At 45.7% G+C, this 20,256-nt stretch overlaps 1 protein-coding gene across 1 annotated transcript in view; it reads left to right on the top strand.

The window, feature by feature from the left end:
- Positions 1–20,256, top strand: part of gad2 (glutamate decarboxylase 2) — a 206,639-nt gene that overhangs the window by 137,207 nt on the left and 49,176 nt on the right. Inside the window, exons 7-8 of the mRNA XM_072508448.1 lie at positions 12,607–12,722; positions 16,412–16,491. Coding sequence (XP_072364549.1) covers positions 12,607–12,722; positions 16,412–16,491 — 196 coding nt within the window. The remainder of the gene's footprint in view (positions 1–12,606; positions 12,723–16,411; positions 16,492–20,256) is intronic.

Below are 20,256 nucleotides of genomic sequence, written 5' to 3'. Positions count from 1 at the left end.
TCCAGTAGATTTGTTAACCATGATTTTCCTTTCGCAAATCCATGCTGACTCTGTCCGATCCTGCCACTGTTTTCCAAGTGCCCTTCCATAAAATCTTTTATAATGGACTCTTGCATTTTCCCCACTACTGACGTTAGGCTGACTGGTCCATAACTTCCTGTTTTCTCTCCACCTCCCTTTTTAAAGCAGCACGGTCGCACAGTAGGTAGTACTGTTGCTTCACAGCTCCAGGGTCCAGGTTCAATTCCCGGCTTGGGTCACTGTCTGTGCAGAGTCTGCACGTTCTCCCTGTGTCTGAGTGGGTTTCCTCCGGGTGCTCCGGTTTCCTCCCAGAAGTCCCGAAAGACGTGCTGTTAGGTAATTTGGACATTCTGAATTTTCCCTCTGTGTACCTGAACAGGCGCCGGAATGTGGCGACTAGGGGCTTTTCACAGTAACTTCATTGCAATGTTAATGTATGCCTACTTGTGACAATAAAGATTATTATTTTTAAAATTATTATAAATAGTGGGGCTACATTAGTTACCCTCCAATTTGTAGGAACTATTCAAGAGTCTATAGAATCCCGAAAGATGACCACCAATGGATACACTATTTCTCGGGCAACTTCCTTAAGCAATCTGGGATGCAGATTATTAGGTCCTGGAGGAGTAGTAGACCATCTGCCCCTTGAGTCTGCTCCTTTATTCAATAAGATCTTGGCTGATCTGATTTTAACCTCAACTTCACAATTCTGCCTACCCACAATAACATTTCACCCCTTTGCTTATCAAGAATCTATAACCTCTGCCTTAAAGATATTCAAGGAATGTGCCTCAAATTTTACCTTAAGCATATCTCATATGAGGCATATCTCCTATTTGCCAGTCATTCATGTCTAGGACCAATTCAATTATTCATCACACCCAGTTGATGAGAGAATGGCAGGGCTCTGGTGGCTGGAGGAAGTAACAAAAGTGGCAATACAACAAGTGGTTAGTTACGTTTTGGAAGGGAATCTTTTCAGTTTCTCTATAGCTGTCCGGAATTTAGTTCAGAGGATTCTTCATAATTGCAATCTGTACCCTAAAGATATTGGCACTGTTATCGCCAATTATAAATAACACAGAGGTTTTTTTTAGACTGATCCATCTGAAATCAGGTCAAGGAGAGTGAGATGACGAATGACATTGGACTGAATTTGATAAGAAGATAGCAGGTTTCTCTGGCATCAACTGAGTGGTTGATTACATGTGTCTTTCCGGTTACGAATATCTCAATGGAGGAAGCCACACGCTTTCATGCCTGAGAGATGGCAACACCCATGGCCTGAATGGACTCCTCAGTCGTTTGTCCTTGGGTGTGTATAGCCTTTGGCAATTCTGCCTGATGTTCCCTTACCTAATGCTGCAGCTGCTGTGTTGCTCACAACTCTTGAGGCCCATCATCAGTCTGGGGTTTGGCATGAGCCTGGCCTCCGAGTGTCAGTGGCCTCAGTTGTCACATCCTGGCGGTTGATTGGAGAAAGCGAGACTCCACAGGTGTGGTTGGTGGATGAATCAACGGACCAGAAGTGGGTCGAAAAGAAGGGAGCAGTTGGAGCAGGAGAGTCTTTGTGAGCCACAGGATAAGATGGTGGAGGGTAAAGGGCCAGCCCTGCTCGCCCAGTGGTCGACAGAGCAACTGTTGGACTTCTTGAATGGGAAGTTCTGCCAGCACAGGAGGACAGCCGAGGAGGATCTAGCCTTGGTGGTAGAGCTGCTGAAAGTGGGAATTGATCATGTGGAGCAGAGACTGGAGTTCCCGGACCAGGCGATTCGGAGAGTGGAGGAGACGATGGGGGAGCACGAGGAGCAGCTCACCTCGTTGGTGGCTGAGATGAGTATGATGTTGGAGACCCAGAAGCAGCTTATGGAGAAGTTGGGGGACCTGGATCATTGCTCCAAGAAACATGATCTGCGAATCGTGGGGATGCCTGAAGGCATCGAGGGAGCGGACGCCGGAACGTATGTGGCTAAGATGCTGGAAACATTGATGGGAGAGGGGAACTTAACTGATCCCTGGAGGTTGACCGAGCGCACAAGGTGCTGATGAGGAAGCCGCAGGCAGGTGAGCCGCCGAGACGGATAGTGGTGTGGCTACACCGTTTCCTAGACAAGGAAAAGATTTTGACATGGGTGAGGCAGATGAGGAGCTGCACCTGCTGTCAGAGGTGTGGCTGATGTGGCGCAGCAAGAAAGGGAGTGGTGGGGGTGGGCATCCAAGGGTGAGCCTGGAGGATCACGTGACATGGGCCGGGGACTGGCCTAAAAAGGGATATGGTTGATTGTCAGGGGAGGGGGCAGGGTGCTCCCCAACCAGGCTGGTCACGTGGAATGTGAGAGAGCTGAATGGGCCGGTCAAACGGTCACGTGTGTTCGCGTACCTGAGGAGTTTGAAGGCGGACGTGGCTTTTTTACAGAGACGCATTTAAAGATAGTCGGTCAGACAAGGCTGAGGAAAGGATGGGTAGGGCAGATGTTTCAGTCGGAACTGGACATGAAGACAAGAGGGGTGGCGGTGTTGGTAAACAAGTGGGTGGCATTTGTTATGGGCCAGGGTTTAGAGAACCCCAAAGTGCATCATGGAGTTCACCTGACACACAACTTTTAATAGATTGTGGTGTGGGGAGCACACGACCCACTCTACAGGTGTGGTGCAGCAGAAATGGAAAAGTAATTTTTAAAGCAAAACAATGTTTATTCTATGAACTCAAGTTAACCTTTTTGAAACATTCAGTGAACATCTTAGCAACCATCAATTCAAATACAACCCCCAAAGAATACAACACTAAGTAATCCTTAATAACTTCCCAAACAACATCCAGAAGACAGAAGAAACACCTTTTAACAGAAGCACATCAGGTTTACATTCACTACTGAAAACATTTATAATTCTGAATTCATCAAATGATCAAGAGATAGTCTTTTGATGGCAGAGAGAACAGCAGTACACCTGCTTGGTCTGGCTTCAGCTCCAACACTGAAAACGAAACTAAAACATGCCTAAAACGAAAGTAAAAAGCTGATAGACAGCCCAAGTCCACCCACACTCTGACATCACTGATAAACACCCATTTCTTAAAGGTACTCTCACATGACACATTCGAGGTGGGGAACATTGTGGTAGATTCGAGGGAAGGTTTGTGATGGTGAGTGGGAAGCTGGAGGGGGTTTTGATAAATGTTTATGCCCCAATCTGGGATGATGTGGAGTTTATGAGGCTGATGCTGGGATAGTTTCTGATCTGGACTCGCACCTGCTGATCATTGGGGGGGGAGGAGGATTTTAACACGGCCATTAAGCCAGGCTTGGACCATCGACTCCAAGGTCAGGGAGGTTGTTGACAGAGGAGTTGAAAGGGTTTCAGCAGCACATGGCGAGGTGGACCCATGGAGCTTTGGGAGACCGAAGGCAAAGGAGTTTTCGTACTTCTCCCATGTGCACCGGGTGTATTTGTGGTGGACAAGACATTATTGGCGGCGGTGGTCTCTGACCACGCAACGCATTGGGTGGATTTGCAAGTGGTCCAGAGAGAGCCCAACGCCCACAGTTGAGGCTGGATGTGAGGTTGTTAGCAGATGAGGAGGTGTGCGAGAGGGTGTATGTGGAATTTAACGATACCGGGGAGGTTACAGCCGCCACGCTGTGGGAGGAAACCAGAGCACTAGGAAGAAACCCACACAACCACGGGGAAAACGTGCAAACGCCATACAGTCACCCAAGGTCGGAATCAAATCCTGGTCCATGGGCAGTGGACATTGAGGGAATGGAAGACATTTCTATTGGGGAAGCCTGCTAACTGGTCAATATGACCCTTTATGGCCATGTGCGTGCATATAATGACACCTTGCACCGGGGGGATTCCAGCAATGTCTCCAAATCTGATGGATCTCTCCTAACTGTTGAAGTCAGTTCAGTGGAATATATAGTCATCAGTTATCTTGGACATGGCATTATTACCTTTGATGCACCGACTGGCTGCAGCCTGGGATATCCCACCCATGTCCCTGGTGCATCCCTAGAATGATCAGAGGCACAGAGGTTGAGAGCCACAATGACCTTCAGAGCTGGCGCACGATAGAACATAAGAACATAAGAACGAGGAACAGGAGTAGGCCATCTGGCCCCTCGAGCCTGCTCCGCCATTCAATGGGATCATGACTGATCTTTGTGGACTCAGCTCCACTCTCCGGCCCGTACACCATATCCCCGAATCCCTTTATTCTTTAGAAAGGTATCTATCTTTTTCTTAAAAACTTTTAAAGAAGGAGCCTCAACTGCTTCATTGGGCAAGGAATTCCAGAGATTCACAACCCTTTGGGTGAAGAAGTTCCTCCTAAACTCGGTCCTAAATCTACTTCCCCTTATTTTGAGGCTATGCCCCCTAGTTCTGCTTTCCCCGACCAGTGGAAACAATCTGCCCGCATCTATCCTATCTATTCCCTTCATAATTTTATATGTTTCAATAAGGTTCCCCCGCATCCTTCTAAACTCCAATGAGTACAGTCCTAGTCTACTCAACCTCTCGTCATAATCTAATCACCTCAACTCTGGGATCAACCTACTGAATCTCCTCTGCACTCCCTCCAGTGCCAATATGTCCTTTCTCAGGTAAGGAGACCAAAACTGAACACAATACTCCAGATGTGGCCTCACCAACATCTTATACAATTGCAGCATAACCTCCTTAGACTTGAACTCCATCCCTCTAGCAATGAAGGACAAAACTCGATTAGCCTTCTTAATCACCTGTTGCACCTGCACACCAACCTTTTGCGACTCGTGCACCAGCACATCCAGGTCCCTCTGCACAGCAGCATGTTTTAACATCTTACCGTTTAAATAATAATCCATTCTGCTGTTATTCCTCCCAAAATGGATAGCCTCACACTTGGCAACATTGAATTCCATCTGCCAGACCCTAGCCCATTCACCTAACCTATCCAAATCCTTCTGCAGACTTCCGGTATCCTCCGCACTTTTTGCTTTACCACTCATCTTAGTGTCGTCTGCAAACTTTGCCACATTGCACTTGGTCCCCAACTCCAAATCATCTATGTAAATTGTGAACAACTGCGGGCCCAACACTGATCCTTGAGGGACCCCACTAGTTACAGGTTGCCAACAAGAGAAACACCCATTTATCCCCACTCTCTGCTTTCTGTTAGTTAACCAATCCTCTACCCATGCTACCACTTTACCCTCAATGCGATGCATCTTTAGTTTATGCAGTAACCTTTTGTGTGGCACCTTGTCAAAAGCTTCCTGGAAATCCAGATATACCACATCCATTGGCTCCCCGTTATCTACCGCACTGGTAACGTCCTCAAAAAATTCTACCAAATTAGTCAGACACGACCTACCCTTTATGAACCCATACTGCGTCTGCCCAATGGGACAATTTCCCTCCAGGTGCCCCGCTATTTCCTCCTTAATGATAGATTCCAGCATTTTCCCTACAACCGAAGTTAAGCTTACCGGCCTATAATTACCCGCTTTCTGCCGACCTCCTTTTTTAAACAGTGGTGTCACGTTTGCTACTTTCCAATCCTCTGGGACCACCCCAGAGTCGAGTGAATTTTGATAAATTATCACTAGTGCATTTACAATTTCCCTAGCCATCTCTTTTAACACTCTGGGATGCATCCCATCAGGGCCAGGAGACTTGTCTACCTTTAGCCCCATTAGCTTGCTCAATACTGCCTCCTTAGTGATTACAATCATCGCAAGGTCCTCACCTATCATATCTTTATTTCCATCAGTCACTGGCATGTTATTTGTGTCTTCCACTGTGAAGACTGACCCAAAAAGCCTGTTCAGCTCCTCAGCCATTTCCCCGTCTCCTATTATTAAATCTCCCTTCTCATCTTCCAAAGGACCAATATTTACCTTAGCCACTCTTTTTTGTCTTATATATTTGTAGAAACTTTTACTATCTGCTTTTATGTTCTGAGCAAGCTTACTTTCATAGTCTACCTTACTCTTCTTTATAGCTTTTTTAGTAGCTTTCTGTTGTCCCCTAAAGACTTCCCAGTCCTCCAGTCTCCCACTAATATTTGCCACTTTGTATGTTTTTTCCTTCAATTTAATACTCTCCCTCACCTCCTTAGATATCCACGGTCGATTTTTCCCCTTTCTACCGTCTTTCTTTTTTGTCGGTATGAACCTTTCCTGAACACTGTGAAAGATCGCTCGGAAGGTTCTCCACTGTTCCTCAACATAGCATAGTGGTTAGCATGGTTGCTTCACAGCGCCAGGGTCCTAGATTCCCGGATTGGGTCACTGTCTGTGTGGAATCTGCACGTTCTCCCTGTGACTGCGTGGGTTTCCTCCGGGTGCTCCAATTTCCTCCCACAACTCCCAAAAGACGTGCTGTTAGGTAATTTGGACATTCTGAATTACCCTTCTGTACACCCCAACAGGCGGCGGAATGTGGCGACTAGGGGCTTTTCACAGTAACTTCATTGCAGTGTTAATGTAAGCCTATTTGTGTCAATAAAGATTATTAATTTATTGTGTGTCCACCGACCACCCGGGGTTCCAGCTTGCCTTGCAGCACAAAAGAGATCAATAATACGTCTCTTGGGAGACTCAGCCTGTGCTGACACTACATCTGGTTGAGCTGTGTCTGTGAGTCTCCCTCTGAGGAACATGCAATTCTTCACACAGAAAGCAGATGGCGCACCTTTCTCCTCAGTACCACCCGGAGTTGCTGCTCCTCCTCATGGGTGGGGGTTGGGGGGTGGTTGCAGGGAGGGCTTTGGGGGGGGGGGGGTGGAGGGTGTGGTTGGGGGCAGTTAGGAGGGGGTGATTAGGAAGGGTGTCCTGTCCAGCCCACCTCCCACCACCCACCTTTCCCCCACAGCTCTCTCTGGCCTACTCCTTGGGAACAAGTGTCACTGTTCCTCTGTGCCACTTACAACCCCACCTCACCCCCCCCCCATAGTTTACACACCTCCTCTCAGTCCCCGGTAATACCCTCTGATCATCACCCTGCCTTCCACTGTATGTTAGCTGTCCACACAGGTGGCTGGCAGAGGCAGAACTACATTTCTTGCTGTTTCCTTTAACAAAGCAGGGCTCTGAAGCCCCAAGGCTTCTGCTAAGCATAGAGAAATGCTGATAAATTTGGGTTAATTGGTATTTTAACTATCTTACTCGATGTTCCACTTTGTCGTTGTCAGGAGTACACGTATCAAGATTTTCGTTGCTTGTGACATTCGGAATCAAAGTCCCAACATCGGACGTCCGACTAAACATTTCCCAACCACGTTTTACAGACCCCCACCCTGCTCTCAGTGTCTCATAAACTCTGACCGTTGTTCTCCTTTGTATTCACAAAGTGGGTAAAATTCAGCTCTGACCAGGGTGCAAAACGTGCGGTAAAAGATTGGCCACTTTTTATATATATTTTATTTCCATTAAACTTAATTTGGTGGGTGTATGAAAGCAGCAGATCACCAACCACTTCTTCTACCTCACCCAACCCAGCACTGGATTTTCATTGAATTGGGAAGTCTCAGCTATCCTTTGAAAATGGTGGCCTGGATCCAATTCTGGGATTCCAGGTCCCATTCCCGGGGTTTCCAATTTTCAAGAGTCTAAAAGCCAATGTGGAGATTAGATTGTCATGGTCCTCCACACCTTTCATGGTGTCAGACAAGGTTTTCACTGAGTCGTGGTCCACAATGCTTCTGAGGTGTGGTGAACCATAGTCTACATGAGGGAACTTTTAAAAAGTACACTCAAAAAGTCCTTCCCATGTACCCATGTCAAGATGTACTCCCCAAAATATCCCTCATTGTCTCATGTCCCCAATGCCAGGCTATGTCACTTGCATGCCCATTCACCCATTACACACTATATAGAACCAATGAACCCCATACCCTATAGTGACAGTCTGGTATGAAAAAGCTCTTATGTTATGTAAATAAACATCAGACAATTGACAGAAGAGATCAGATAGCCAGAGCTGTCAATAAAGCAATTTTTTTCTGGGGCTCAGGTATTTCAACCGACTAATGGATTCCTGTGCTCTCAGCCAAGCCTCATTATGTATCCTTGACTGGGAGCGTAAACATTCATTAGAGTACAAAAACATCTGGACTGAGTATGCTCAACTTCAGGCAGCCATTATTGAACAAACTTTATTTCTACCTCCTCAACAGAAAGGACAACATAATAAAATGCTCAGATCTTGCAATCTACTACACTGCCTCCCCAGTGGTATATGTATGCAATTTCTCAGATTAGTCAGACTATATCAATATCAATGATACTTTAAATTTAACATGCTGAGTGGCATACATGTTTTTACAGTACAGTCATCACAGCTAAAATGTATATCAGACCAAAATTACCAGAGCAATTTACATGTAAAAAAATGTTTTTCCTTAACACCAGTATTCATTTAACAAAAATATCTTGGTTGATATGTTTCTCATTCACATTCTCCTTCCTTTTCCACTTGTTTGACTCCACTCTGTCAACATCTCTGAGTGTGTCAAACCTGAACTTTGACTACCAACTCTGCTTAATGATTGAGACTGTGACCTTAATTAAGTAATTTTAAATTAAGACCCTGGCTCACTTTGCTCTGCTGGAGGATTCTCCAATACTAGCAAACTTCTATGCTGGAACTTTCTGGCTGTTCAAGGGTTCTTCCAGTCCTGCCAATGGTGCATCCCCCACCCCCTGCCAATGGTGCATCCTGAACTAGGACTCCTAAGTCACTTTGTGCTTCAGATTTCTGAAGCCTTTCCCTATTTAGAAAATAGTCTCTGCCTGTATTCTTCCTACCAAAGTGCATAGCCTCACACTTTTCCACATTGTATTCCATCTGCCACTTATTTACCCACTCTCCTAGCCTGTCCAAGTCCTTCTGAAGCCTCCCATTTCCTCAACATTACCTGTTCCTCTTCATATCTTTGTATCATCTGCAAACTTAGTAACAGTGCCCTCAGTTCCTTCTTCCAGATCATTGATGTACAACGTGAATTGTTGTAGTCTCAACACTGACCCCTACGGAACACCACTACTCACCGGCTGCCATCCTGAAAAATACCTCATTATCTCCACTCTCTGCCTTCTGCCAGTCAGCCAATCCTCTATCCATGCCAGTACCTTGCCCCTAACACCATGGGTTCTTATCTTATTCTGCAGTCTCCTGTATGGCACCTTGTCAAAAATCTTCTGGAAATACAAATAGATCACATCTACTGGCTCGCCTTAGTCTAACTTCCTCATTACCTCCTCAAAGAATTTTAACAGATTTGTCGGGCTTGACCTCCCCTTGATGAATCCGTGCTGTCTCAGCCCTATTGTATCATGCATTTTCTCGTTATCTCCTCAAGTACTCCGCAATCTTATCCTTAATAATAGACTCTAAAATCATACCAACGACCGAAGGAAGGCGAACCGGCCTTTCGTTTCTCATCTTCTGCCTACCTGCCTTCTTAAACAGGGATGTTACACTAGCAATTTTCCAGTCCTCTGGGTCACTCCCTGCCTCCAGTGATTCCTGAAAGATCACCATCAATGCCTCCACAATCTCTTCAGCTGTCTTTAGAAGCCTAGGGTTAGCCCATCCAGTCCAGGTGATTTATCCACCTTCAAACCTTTCAGTTTCCACAGCACCTACTCCTTAGTGATGGCCACTATACTCACCTGTGCCCCCTGACTCTTTTCAAGTTCTGGTATGCCACTGGTGCCTTCCATCATGAAGACTGATGCAAAGTACCTATTCGGTTCCTCTGCCATTACTTTGTTCCCCATTACTACTTCTCCAGCCTCATTTTCCAGTGGTCCAATGGACATTCTTACATTTTATATATCGAAAAAACCTCTTGACCCTCTCTTATTTTGGTACTGACTTTAGGCTTAAACAAACAAATGTCCGAGGAGCACGTTTAAACCCTAACTCGTCAGGTGAGTATCCTGTTGTAGACTGTGGGGTTAATCTTTAAGTGAACAGAAAATTACTGCCTGGCTTGTCACCTCGTAAATATGTCTGCAGAGGTTTCTTCACAATCATACAAACATACGAATTAGGAGCAGGTGTGGGCCACCCGGCCCCTTGAGCCCGCTCTGACATTCAATAAGAGCTCAGTTTAACTGTTTGTAACCTCAGCCCAACATTGCTGCCAACCCCCGATAACTTTTCACCCTCTTGTAAATCAAGAATCTATCTAGCTCTGCCTTAAAGATATTCAAAGACTCTGCTTCCACTGCCTTTCGAGGAAGAGAGTTTCAGAGACTTGTGATCCTCTGAGGGAAAAAAAGTCACTCATAAAATCTTAAATTTGCACACTTCTTTATGCAGCATCACTTGTTGCTGGCTGATATGGTGGTATTGGAGTGTTTTTGACTCCATTCTTCTAAAATATTCAAAACTCATCTGACTTAAACTGTAGACCATTATCTGACACCAACACCTCTGGAAACCCATAAATTGCAAACAAACTTCACAAAGCCACAATGGTTTTGGCACTTGTCGCGTTGGGTATAGACTCAACATTTATCCACTTGCTATAAAAGGAGCCTACCACCAGGCTCCAAAAGTATCTGCTCACTTCAGGCCTCCTCTTACTAAGAAAATTAGAGTTCCACGACCCCTATTGTCAGCTGAGGTTGGAACTAATTGGGGAATGTGTCATCTATGCTCTGAACAGTTCCCTAGGTGGTAGAACCAAAAAACTCACCAAAGGTAAGTTCAAATCTATTTTTGTGAGGCCCGGTGGAGCAAAAGTAACCTAATCTCTGTTATGTTCTTGTCGGATGGCATGATTTATATTATCAGAACACTTGTAGCTAAAGCTATAGATGATTTATTAAAATTAACTGTGGGTAAACTAGAAACAAAACAACAGGTGAATAACTATTAACATGCACAAGCAACCTCTCTTTCAAGCTCCCTCCAGCCAGTCTGAGGTCACCTGACTGTAACATTCACTTATATACTAGTGAGACTCCTAGTAGTCAGTCAGTGGATTACAACACAACCATAATATCGCTGCAATCCCCATATAAACAATCTGCCCAGCTCACCCCCATGATGTCCAGAACCCACCCACCACACACAGATCTTGCTGCCATACGAAGAGACCCAATATTGTCCAGCCTTGATCTGGTGAGCAGCCTTGAGCTTCCTGTTTGGTAAGTTGAAGCTACAATGTAAGTGTAGCGATGGCCTCAAAATCATGGCTGCCTCTTCAAGCAAAGGTACGGACAATCGATTGGCACACTCAAGATAACAGCTGAGAGTAAGTATTGAGTTAGAACCTGACATTGTTGCTTTAAGTTGATGTTCCATTCAACATCCCTCATTCTCATTTTTTATATCTATATCAGTTTGTAGCTAAAGAAAAAGAAAATGGATAGTTACATTTAGCATAACATGAGTTGTCAGTTGCCAGATCATAGAGTGAGACTACGTATAAGGCAGAAAATAATAAGGAGTGGACACATTAAATCAACTGACGTAGAGAAAGGGATTCCTTTCTCGACCCATTTGTTTTCATCCCATTTCATTTTAACTGTCTTTTACCATTTCTTTCTTTCTTCATATATATTTAATCCCCCCCCCCCATCTTACCCACCTTTCCTTCACCTTTCCCCTCTTTGCTTCCCCCTTCCCCTGCCCCACATCTACAGTTCATCCTCTGATGTTAGTTTCCCTGCTGTTGACCTTTCACATCTTTTGTCCTCTCTGGGGACTGCCATTCGCACTCTTTCCCCTTGGTTTCTCTGCCCATTAGCACCTGGTTTCCCTGGGTTTCTGTGGCTATGACTCATCTTTCATTCTCACTCCACGGTATAAATATTTCCCGCTTTCTCTGTCTGTTAGCTTTGACAAAGAGTCATCAGACTCGAAACGTCAGCTCTTTTCTCTCCCTACAGATGCTGCCAGACCTGCTGAGATTTTCCAGCATTTTCTCTTTCGATGTAGAGAAAGTAATGGTCCAAACACTAATATAACTCATATTGTTATCCATAAAAAGCAGTGAAAAAATGATGCCATCAACAACACAGAACAGGACAAAGGGGCAGCATGGTAGCACAAGTGGATAGCACTGTGGCTTCACAGTGCCAGGGTCCCAAGTCCGATTCCCAGTTGGGTCACTGTCTGCAGAGTCTGCACATTCTCCCTGTGTCTGCGTGGGTTTCCTCTGGGTGCTCCGGTTTCCTCCCACAGTCCAAAGACGTGCAGGTTAAGTGGATTGGCCATGCTAAATTGTCCTTAGTGACCAAAAATGTGTCGGGAGGGGTTGTTGGGTTGCGGGGATGGGGTGGAAGTGAGGGCTTGAGTGGGTCGGTGCGGATTCGATAGGCCGAATGGCCTCCTTCTGCACTGTATGTTCTATGTTGATAACTCCAGAAAAAGTAAGCTTTAACCAAGGTAGCATTTGCCATTTAGGACACAGATTACAAAGAACAAAATGGTAAAAACAGAGTTCGTACAAAATCCAAAGCTGCTATTTTCTGTCAAAGCAATAAATGAATCATCATGTCAGTTTGTCAGGGAAGAATTGTTATTCTTTAACAAATTTAAAATGAAAACTGATGAGTATGTCATATTCTATTTCAGGTGGAGCCATATCAAACATGTATGCCTTGCTAATTGCACGCTACAAGCTGTTTCCTGAAGTTAAAGAAAAAGGAATGGCTGCCATTCCTAAACTGATTGCCTTCACATCGGAACATGTACGACTTTTACTGTTTCATATTCTTATTATCTTAATCGATAACCATAATATATACTGCAGTGGAGATGCTAATACCATCCCATCCATATCATAATCCATATCCATTTATTGCCGTTTGTGATTAAGCGATCACTGGTAAACCTCTGCATGAACAGTTCCCTCAGCAGACTGGCATCTAGAGTAGACAGTACCTTCCTGCTTCAGGTTGTACTGCAGCCTAAAACAATTCTGTTCCGATACCTGCATTTAAACATATAATTTATTTAACAACGGGCGGCAGGGTGGTTAGCAGTGTTGCTTCACATGTTCACATGTTGGGTCCCATGTTCGATTCCCGGCTTGGGTCACTGTCTGTGCGGAATCTACATGTTCTCACCGTGTCTGCGTGGGTTTCCTCCAGGTGCTCCAGTTTCCTCCCACAAGTCCCGAAAGACTTATATTAACACTGCAATGAAGTTACTGTGAAAAGCCCCTAGTCGCCACGTTCCGGCGCCTGTTCGGGTACATGAAGGGAGAATTCAGAATGTCCAAATTCACCTAACGGCACGTCTTTTGGGACTTGTGGGAGGAAACCGGAGCACCGGAGGAAACCCACGCAGACGCGGGGAGAACGTGCAGACTCCACACAGGCAATGACCCAAGATGGGAATCGAACCTGGGACCCTGGCACTGTGAAGCCATAGTGCTAACCACTGTGTTACGGTGGTGCCCTTATGGACCAAGTCTGCTAGTTACTTCCTCTCATTGATCCCACAGGTGTGTTCAGTGTCACCGGCAAGAGGCCCTATTTTTCATGAATCCACAAAGTTCCGACAAAACTACGGATGCATCTTGGGTATCTATCTGCCCTCCCATCCCAACCCCACTTCCCCACTCATGTGAGTCCTTCAGGATGCCAAAATGTCTCATCTCTTTCAGTCACCGGTGTTGTGCCAAGTCTTTCTCAGTCGGGGAAGCAAGAAGTTGAACGATGGCCAATCTTGCCCCAGCTCCAGCCTCCAGCTCCAAGTTGTGGTGGACAGAGTCCACCCCTAGCACAGCAAAACTGGGAATACCTGCACTTGGAAAGGCCTCAGTATATCTGGGCCGTTACCTTATGATCTTTTGGACTTGCACTGTAACTACAAGAGGATGTCAGTAGAACTGAGTAAAATCGGGGCCTAAATATCTAAATAATTACAAGCCCTGGGGTGAATTTGAATGGGACTGTCCAAATCATCTGCTTATAACCTTGACAGAAGGTTTGAGGAAGCACTGAAGAAATGAATTACAAAGCCCCTGACATCATTTCTCCAGTGTTTATATGGATATATTTGAAGAGCGGATTTTCAGAAAAACTCCTTGGAAATTCGACATGCAAACCAAGCTTAATCAGAGAAGCAGGGTGACATCAAATCAGGAGCAAGCAATGGGCAATAAAACATATCAGTCAAAATTACTTAATTCTTATTTCTAAAATGCTAATCCAATCGCAAAGTCAGCTGCAAAACAAGACCAGTTGCAGTGCTTGACTTAATGGCCGGGATTCTCCGACCCCCCGCCGGTTGGTGAATCCCTGGGGGAAGGCGCGAATCCTGCCCCGCCCCCGACGCCGGCTGCCCTATTCTCCGGCGTCATTTTTCGGACGGCGGCAGGATTCCCGCCACGCCAGTCGGGGGTCGTTGACAGCGCCCCCACCCCCGCAATTCTCCAGGCCCCGATGGGCCGATTGACTGTCCAGTATTGGCCAGTCCTGCCGGCGTGAATTACTCACCTCATGCACAGCGGGACCTGGCAGGTGAGTATGCGAGGGCAGTCCTCGGGGGGCGCGGGGCGATCCGACCCCAGGGGGGCCCCCCACAGTGGCCTGGCCCGCGATCGGGGCCTACCGATCCTGCGGGCGGGCTGTTTCCGTAGGGGCCTTCTTTCCTCCGGGCCGGGCCCCTATAGGGCGGAGAAGAGAACCCCGCGCACGCGCGGAAATACGCTGGCTGGTCTGCGCATGCGGAGAAATACACTGGCCGTTCCGCGCATGCTCGAACTCGCGCCGGCCCTTTGTCGCCGGCTGGAGTGGCGCCAACCCATCTGGTGTCCATCTAGCCCCCCAAAATTCAGAGAATGCCTCACTTTTGGGGGCTGTTGATGCCGGAGTGGTTGTCGCCGGTTTTCCCACCGGCGTGGGGACATAGTCCCCAGAACGGAGAATTCCGCCCATTGTTTTACACTTATTTCACTTGAACCTGCCATTGAAAAAGTTCATTACCATTTTATTCCTGCCCCATTCACATGTACATTTAAAAACACACTAAAATGCAGAAGAAAATATGAAAATGAGAAAGATAAAATTAGGGCGGCACAGTAGCCTGTTGCTTCACTGCGCCAGGGACTCAGGTTCGATTCCCGGCCTGGATCACTGTCTGTGCGGAGTCGGCATGTTCTCCCCGTCTCTGCGTGGGTTTCTTCCGGGTGCTCCGGTTCCCTCCCACAAGTCCTGAAAGACGCGCTGTTAGGTGAATTGGATATTCTGAAAATCTCTCTCAATGTACCCGAACAGGCGCCAGAGTGTGGCGACTAGGGGATTTTCACAGTAACTTCATTGCAGTGTTAATAAAAGCCTACTTCTGACAATAAAGATTATTATTATTATTATCTCGGTCAAGGATTTTGATCTACTATTGCTATTGTGTTCAGTAATGTGAGCCTTACTAATCGTGGTGAGGTTTGTTGTGTATTCTTTAACTATTGGTTCATCCTATTCTTTTGTGTGAGGCAGTTTATACAAGTTCAAGTCCCACCTCAGGACTTGTTGGCCATGAGAGGGGTGGTTCACCAGCTGAGCATGCAAAATGTTCCGACAATCCACACCTTCTCCAAGGGAAAGGAAGAGTGTGAAGATACACAAAGCAAACATCTCGGGAAAGATTAAATGAAATGAAAATCACTTATTGTCACAAGTAGGCTTCAATGAAGTTACTGTGAAAAGCCCCTAGTCGCCACATTCCGGCGCCTGTTTGGGGAGGCTGTTACGGGAATTGAACCGTGCTGCTGGCCTGCCTTGGTCTGCTTTCAAAGCCAGCGATTTAGCCCTGTGCTAAACAGCCCAGATCGGATGCCCCCTCATGATGAATAGTCTGCTGACACTCAACTTCTTGAGTTAACCCCGAAGAATGGTCGCTTCGGGAAGAATCAAAGGAGCTCCATCAGTAACATATCCATAGCGGGTGCCTGGAACTCCCTGCCGGAGGAGGTGGTGGAAGCAGGGACGATAGTGACATTTAAGGGGCATTTGACAAATACATGAATAGGATGGGAATAGAGGGATACGGACCCCGGAAGTGTAGAAGATTTTAGTTTAGACGGGCAGCATGGCTGGCGCAGGCTTGAAGGGCCGAAGGGCCTGTTCCTATGCTGTACTTTTCTTCAGGATTCACCTGAGGAAGGAGCTGCGCTCCGAAAGCTAGTGACATCGAAACAAACCTGTTGGACTTTAACCTGGTGTTGTAAGACTTCGTACTGTGCTCACCCCAGTCCAACGCCGGCATCTCCACATCATGTACTTTTCTTTGTTCTTTGTTCTTTATTCTATCTTCAAGGGAAGAGAACAGAAAGGATAAAAGTCACACTTAGAAAGTGTACTATTAGCCGTATCTGTGTCATATTTAGTAACTAGAATCCTATTGATGTTACTCTGTGTGTTGATGCTTACAGAGTCATTTTTCAATAAAGAAAGCAGCAGCAGCTTTGGGGATCGGGACAGATGGAGTGGTTCTGATCAAGTGTGATGTAAGGTAGGTCATGTTATACATTGCCTGCAGATTTTTCCACTCCTTAAACAGTGAGAGCCAGCTTTTGCTTTCAATGAAATTAGATGTCTCTGCCGATACACCATCCGCATGGATATTCGCTCAAAGCCCTGACTGTACAGTACATTCACCATGACATTTTTGCAGTAACCGATCTGCACAGCCTTACCCCAATCTCCATTTTGATGCCCTAGACCTAGTAAAAAAACAATAGTTTCTATCACCCCAGCACAGCCCTCATCTCCTCTCCTTTAACTTCAAGGGACCAAGGCTGGAACAAATTCGACAGACCATTGGTTTAGCCACTTGTTGCCAGATCTGCCTGGGCCACATGAAACACTAGCAGGGCCTGTTTGCATCTGCTAAAACTGCCTGCTATGTACAGATCCTCCTGGAATGCCAAATACAAGTGTGAGGGTTCATGGACTTCAAGATGGAAGACTTCAAGATTTGTCCGATCAGCTGCCTCTGCCATTCCTTGCCGCCAGGTGAAACATCCTAAGCTTCCCCTGCACTAATGCAAAACCTGCACCATTCACTATCTCTCCTCCCTCCCTTCATGTCCTCTTTGAGCTTACCTTGTACATGAGATCCAGCTCCTGCTGCCTATTCCTAATAACCTGCTGACTAACCAACATCCCTTCCTGGCTCCCACATCAGCTGACATTGTTGACAGTTCTCTCTCTCCACAGGTATTCTCCTTCAATGGGTGGCACAGTGCCACAGTTAACACTGCTGCCTCACGGCGGCGAGGTCCCAGGTTTGATCCCGGCCCTGGGTCACTGTCTGTGTTACCTGGGTTTCGCTCCCACAACCCAAAGATGTGTAGGGTAGGTGGATTGGCAAAGCTAAATTGCCCCTTAATTGGAAAAAGTGAATTGGGTACTCTAAATTTACAAAAGAAAAAAAATATATTATCCTTCAAAGCTACCCCTCTCCTCAAATAAACAGTCCTGACTGTCCTGCAATTGCAAACTGCCACAGAGGGCTGGATTCTTCTGTCCTGCCAGCCTTAAGATCGCCATGGGCGTGACGCAGACAATGGAAAAGTCCATTGACCTCAGGCGGGATTCTCTGGTCACCGGAGAATCCCGCCCAGAATCTCCAGATTCCGTTCCTTCTTCAAAGGCCTTGAATGTGTGGTTGCCTCCCAAATTCACAGCAGCTTTCCTGGAATTCCTTGTTTGAATCCCTCCATTCAGGTTTCTGCCCCTGTCACCATTCTGAAAAGGTTCTTATCGAACAGGATAAACTGAGGGTCCCATTTGCCTTCTCTAGTGCATGTGAAAGATCCCACTGTAGTATTTCAGCAGAAAGAAGGAAAGTTCCTCCTGGTGTCTGAGCCAATATTTACCCCTCAACCAACATCATTGAAACAGTATCTGGCCATTGTGACCTTTATGTTCGTGAGACCTTGTTGTGTACAAATCAGCTGCTGCATTTCCTTCATTACGTTTGTCCCAACACTTCAAAAGTACTTAACTAGCTGGTTCAGTACAATCTATTATTTCAGTGAGCAGACCTCCAGGCCCAATGATTTGGAGTGTATCTTCAATGTCTAATATCTAGTTCAATAATAGTATGACCCTAATGGCATGACAGAGACACCTGTTCTGCATTCTGAAATGTCGCGCAAGGTGTCACTTTGTTTTCGGACTCACTATCAAGGTGAGGAACAATTTCAAACCAAGAACTGATTTATTTTACATAAAATACATGAATGAACAGAGAACGTTTTTTATAATGAGAGCAATAAATCCCCTACATTCCTTGGTTTTGATAAATGATAACGGCACAGCTTATTAATGTCATAAATGTAGGGCCATTTCTCTAACCTATTCAAAGTTCAGACTCTTGTCAAAATAAACGGTGTCATCTGCTATTTCTTGCTGGAGCACAGTTCGGTCTATGCCTGGAAGATACAGAGTCAGGGTTCTCTGTCCGCTGGCTCAGAACTGAAAAAAGTTCGGCCCACTGAGTCGTCAATCAGAGATTTTACCCAGATTCCACAGCATATGCCTTTCTCAAAGCAACATGCAGATGAAGTAGAGCAACATGAAAATGGCCAACAGAATTTGGGGTTTATAAATACGATATAGAAGAAGAGAGCAGAGAGGTGAGAATGTCTGTGTGGTAAACTGGTTCTGCATATGGACCTTGGATGTCACAAGGGAGTGAGTCATCATCACAAAGTGGCTTAAAATGGTACATAATGACTCTACATTTGTTCACTAATTATCACTGCAAATCGCTATGGAAACCAATTTGATTTCAGGCTGCCGGCTTATTGTTGAGAAAAAAAAATGATGAAGTTAACCTTCCAGCAATGTTAAATTTAAAAGCTTCATGTCAGGCTGCACAGGCAAAGCCTAATTTGCTATAGGAGGAAGAAAAATAGGTTTTACATCTCTCACTCATCCGCATACAAGCATGCCAAATTTCAAAGGAAACAACAAGGTAAACTGCTGGAGAAAAGGATGCTGATTGGTTGGCAAGTCAGCTCGTATTGGTTGAGGTGTTGCCATGGAGAATGCAACAGTGAACCATTTCTTCCACTCGTCTGCTAAATTCAAAAAATACACATTGCCTGGATATATTCCTTTTGCCTGCATAGGACAACACAAACGTAAAATGGCCAGAACTCGCAACATGGAGTCCAGATGAGGTATTCGTAAGATTTGGAAGGCCAGAGAAACTTGTAAGTGATAATGGGATTCAATTTGCATCAAAGGAGTTTGGGGCGGCACAGTAGTACAGTGGTTAGCACTGTTGCTTCACAGCGCCCAGGACCCGAATTCGATTCCCAGCTTGGGTCACTGTCTGTGCGGAGTCTGCACGTTCTCTCTGTGTCTGTGTGGGTTTCCTCCGTGTGCTCCAGTTTCCTCCCACAAGTCATGAAAAGATGTGCCTGTTAGGTAAATTGGGCATTCTGAATTCTCCCTCTGTGTACCAAACAGCCGCCAGAGTGTGGCGACTAGGGGGATTTTTGCAGTAACTTCATTGCAGTGTTAATGTAAGCCTACTTGTGACACTAATAAAGATTATATTATAAGGTTAATGGGATTGGTATTCTACATATCAAATCTGCTCCATATCAACCTGCAACCAACGGGTTGGCCAAAGGATTTATGCAATCACTCAAACACATAGTAAAGGCATTGAAAGGACAAGGCTCATTACCAAGACATGTTAACAACTTTCTAATGCCATATAGAAAGTCCACACATGCAACAATGCAGAGCTCACCAGCGATGTCACTCTTCAAGAGGAAATTGGGAACCCAATTCAGCCTCTTGATGTCACCTGATACTTCAGAAATTGTCAGACAACAACAACAAGCTCAAATTGCTTGACGAGAGCAAAACTCAAAGAGTACAATCTTTAACTGGGGAGAACGAGTATTAGTTAGGAGATAAACAATGAGTGAAAAATGGACACAAGCTATTATCCGAGCAAAGAACGGTCTGATATCTTACACCATCCAGACGGATGATGAAAGAGCTTGGTGATGTTATGCTGGCCAATTACTAACTTTACGAAGTGAACGTACTAAGTCTTCACGAGAGGTATTCACATCGGAATGTATGGACAGTGATATGTCAGAACCGAGATCTATTACAGAAGAAATTATACAATCTGTCACTGCAGAATCTTCAGTACCAACAGAAACAGACACCGAGTTAGTTTCTCAAGAAATATGACCAACAAATGAACAGGAAGATACTTGGCTGATCTCAAAGAGCCTAATTC

The sequence above is a fragment of the Scyliorhinus torazame genome, chromosome 6, assembly GCF_047496885.1.
Source record: "Scyliorhinus torazame isolate Kashiwa2021f chromosome 6, sScyTor2.1, whole genome shotgun sequence".
NCBI lineage: Eukaryota > Metazoa > Chordata > Chondrichthyes > Carcharhiniformes > Scyliorhinidae > Scyliorhinus > Scyliorhinus torazame.
This window is presented reverse-complemented; position numbering and strand designations above follow the sequence as displayed.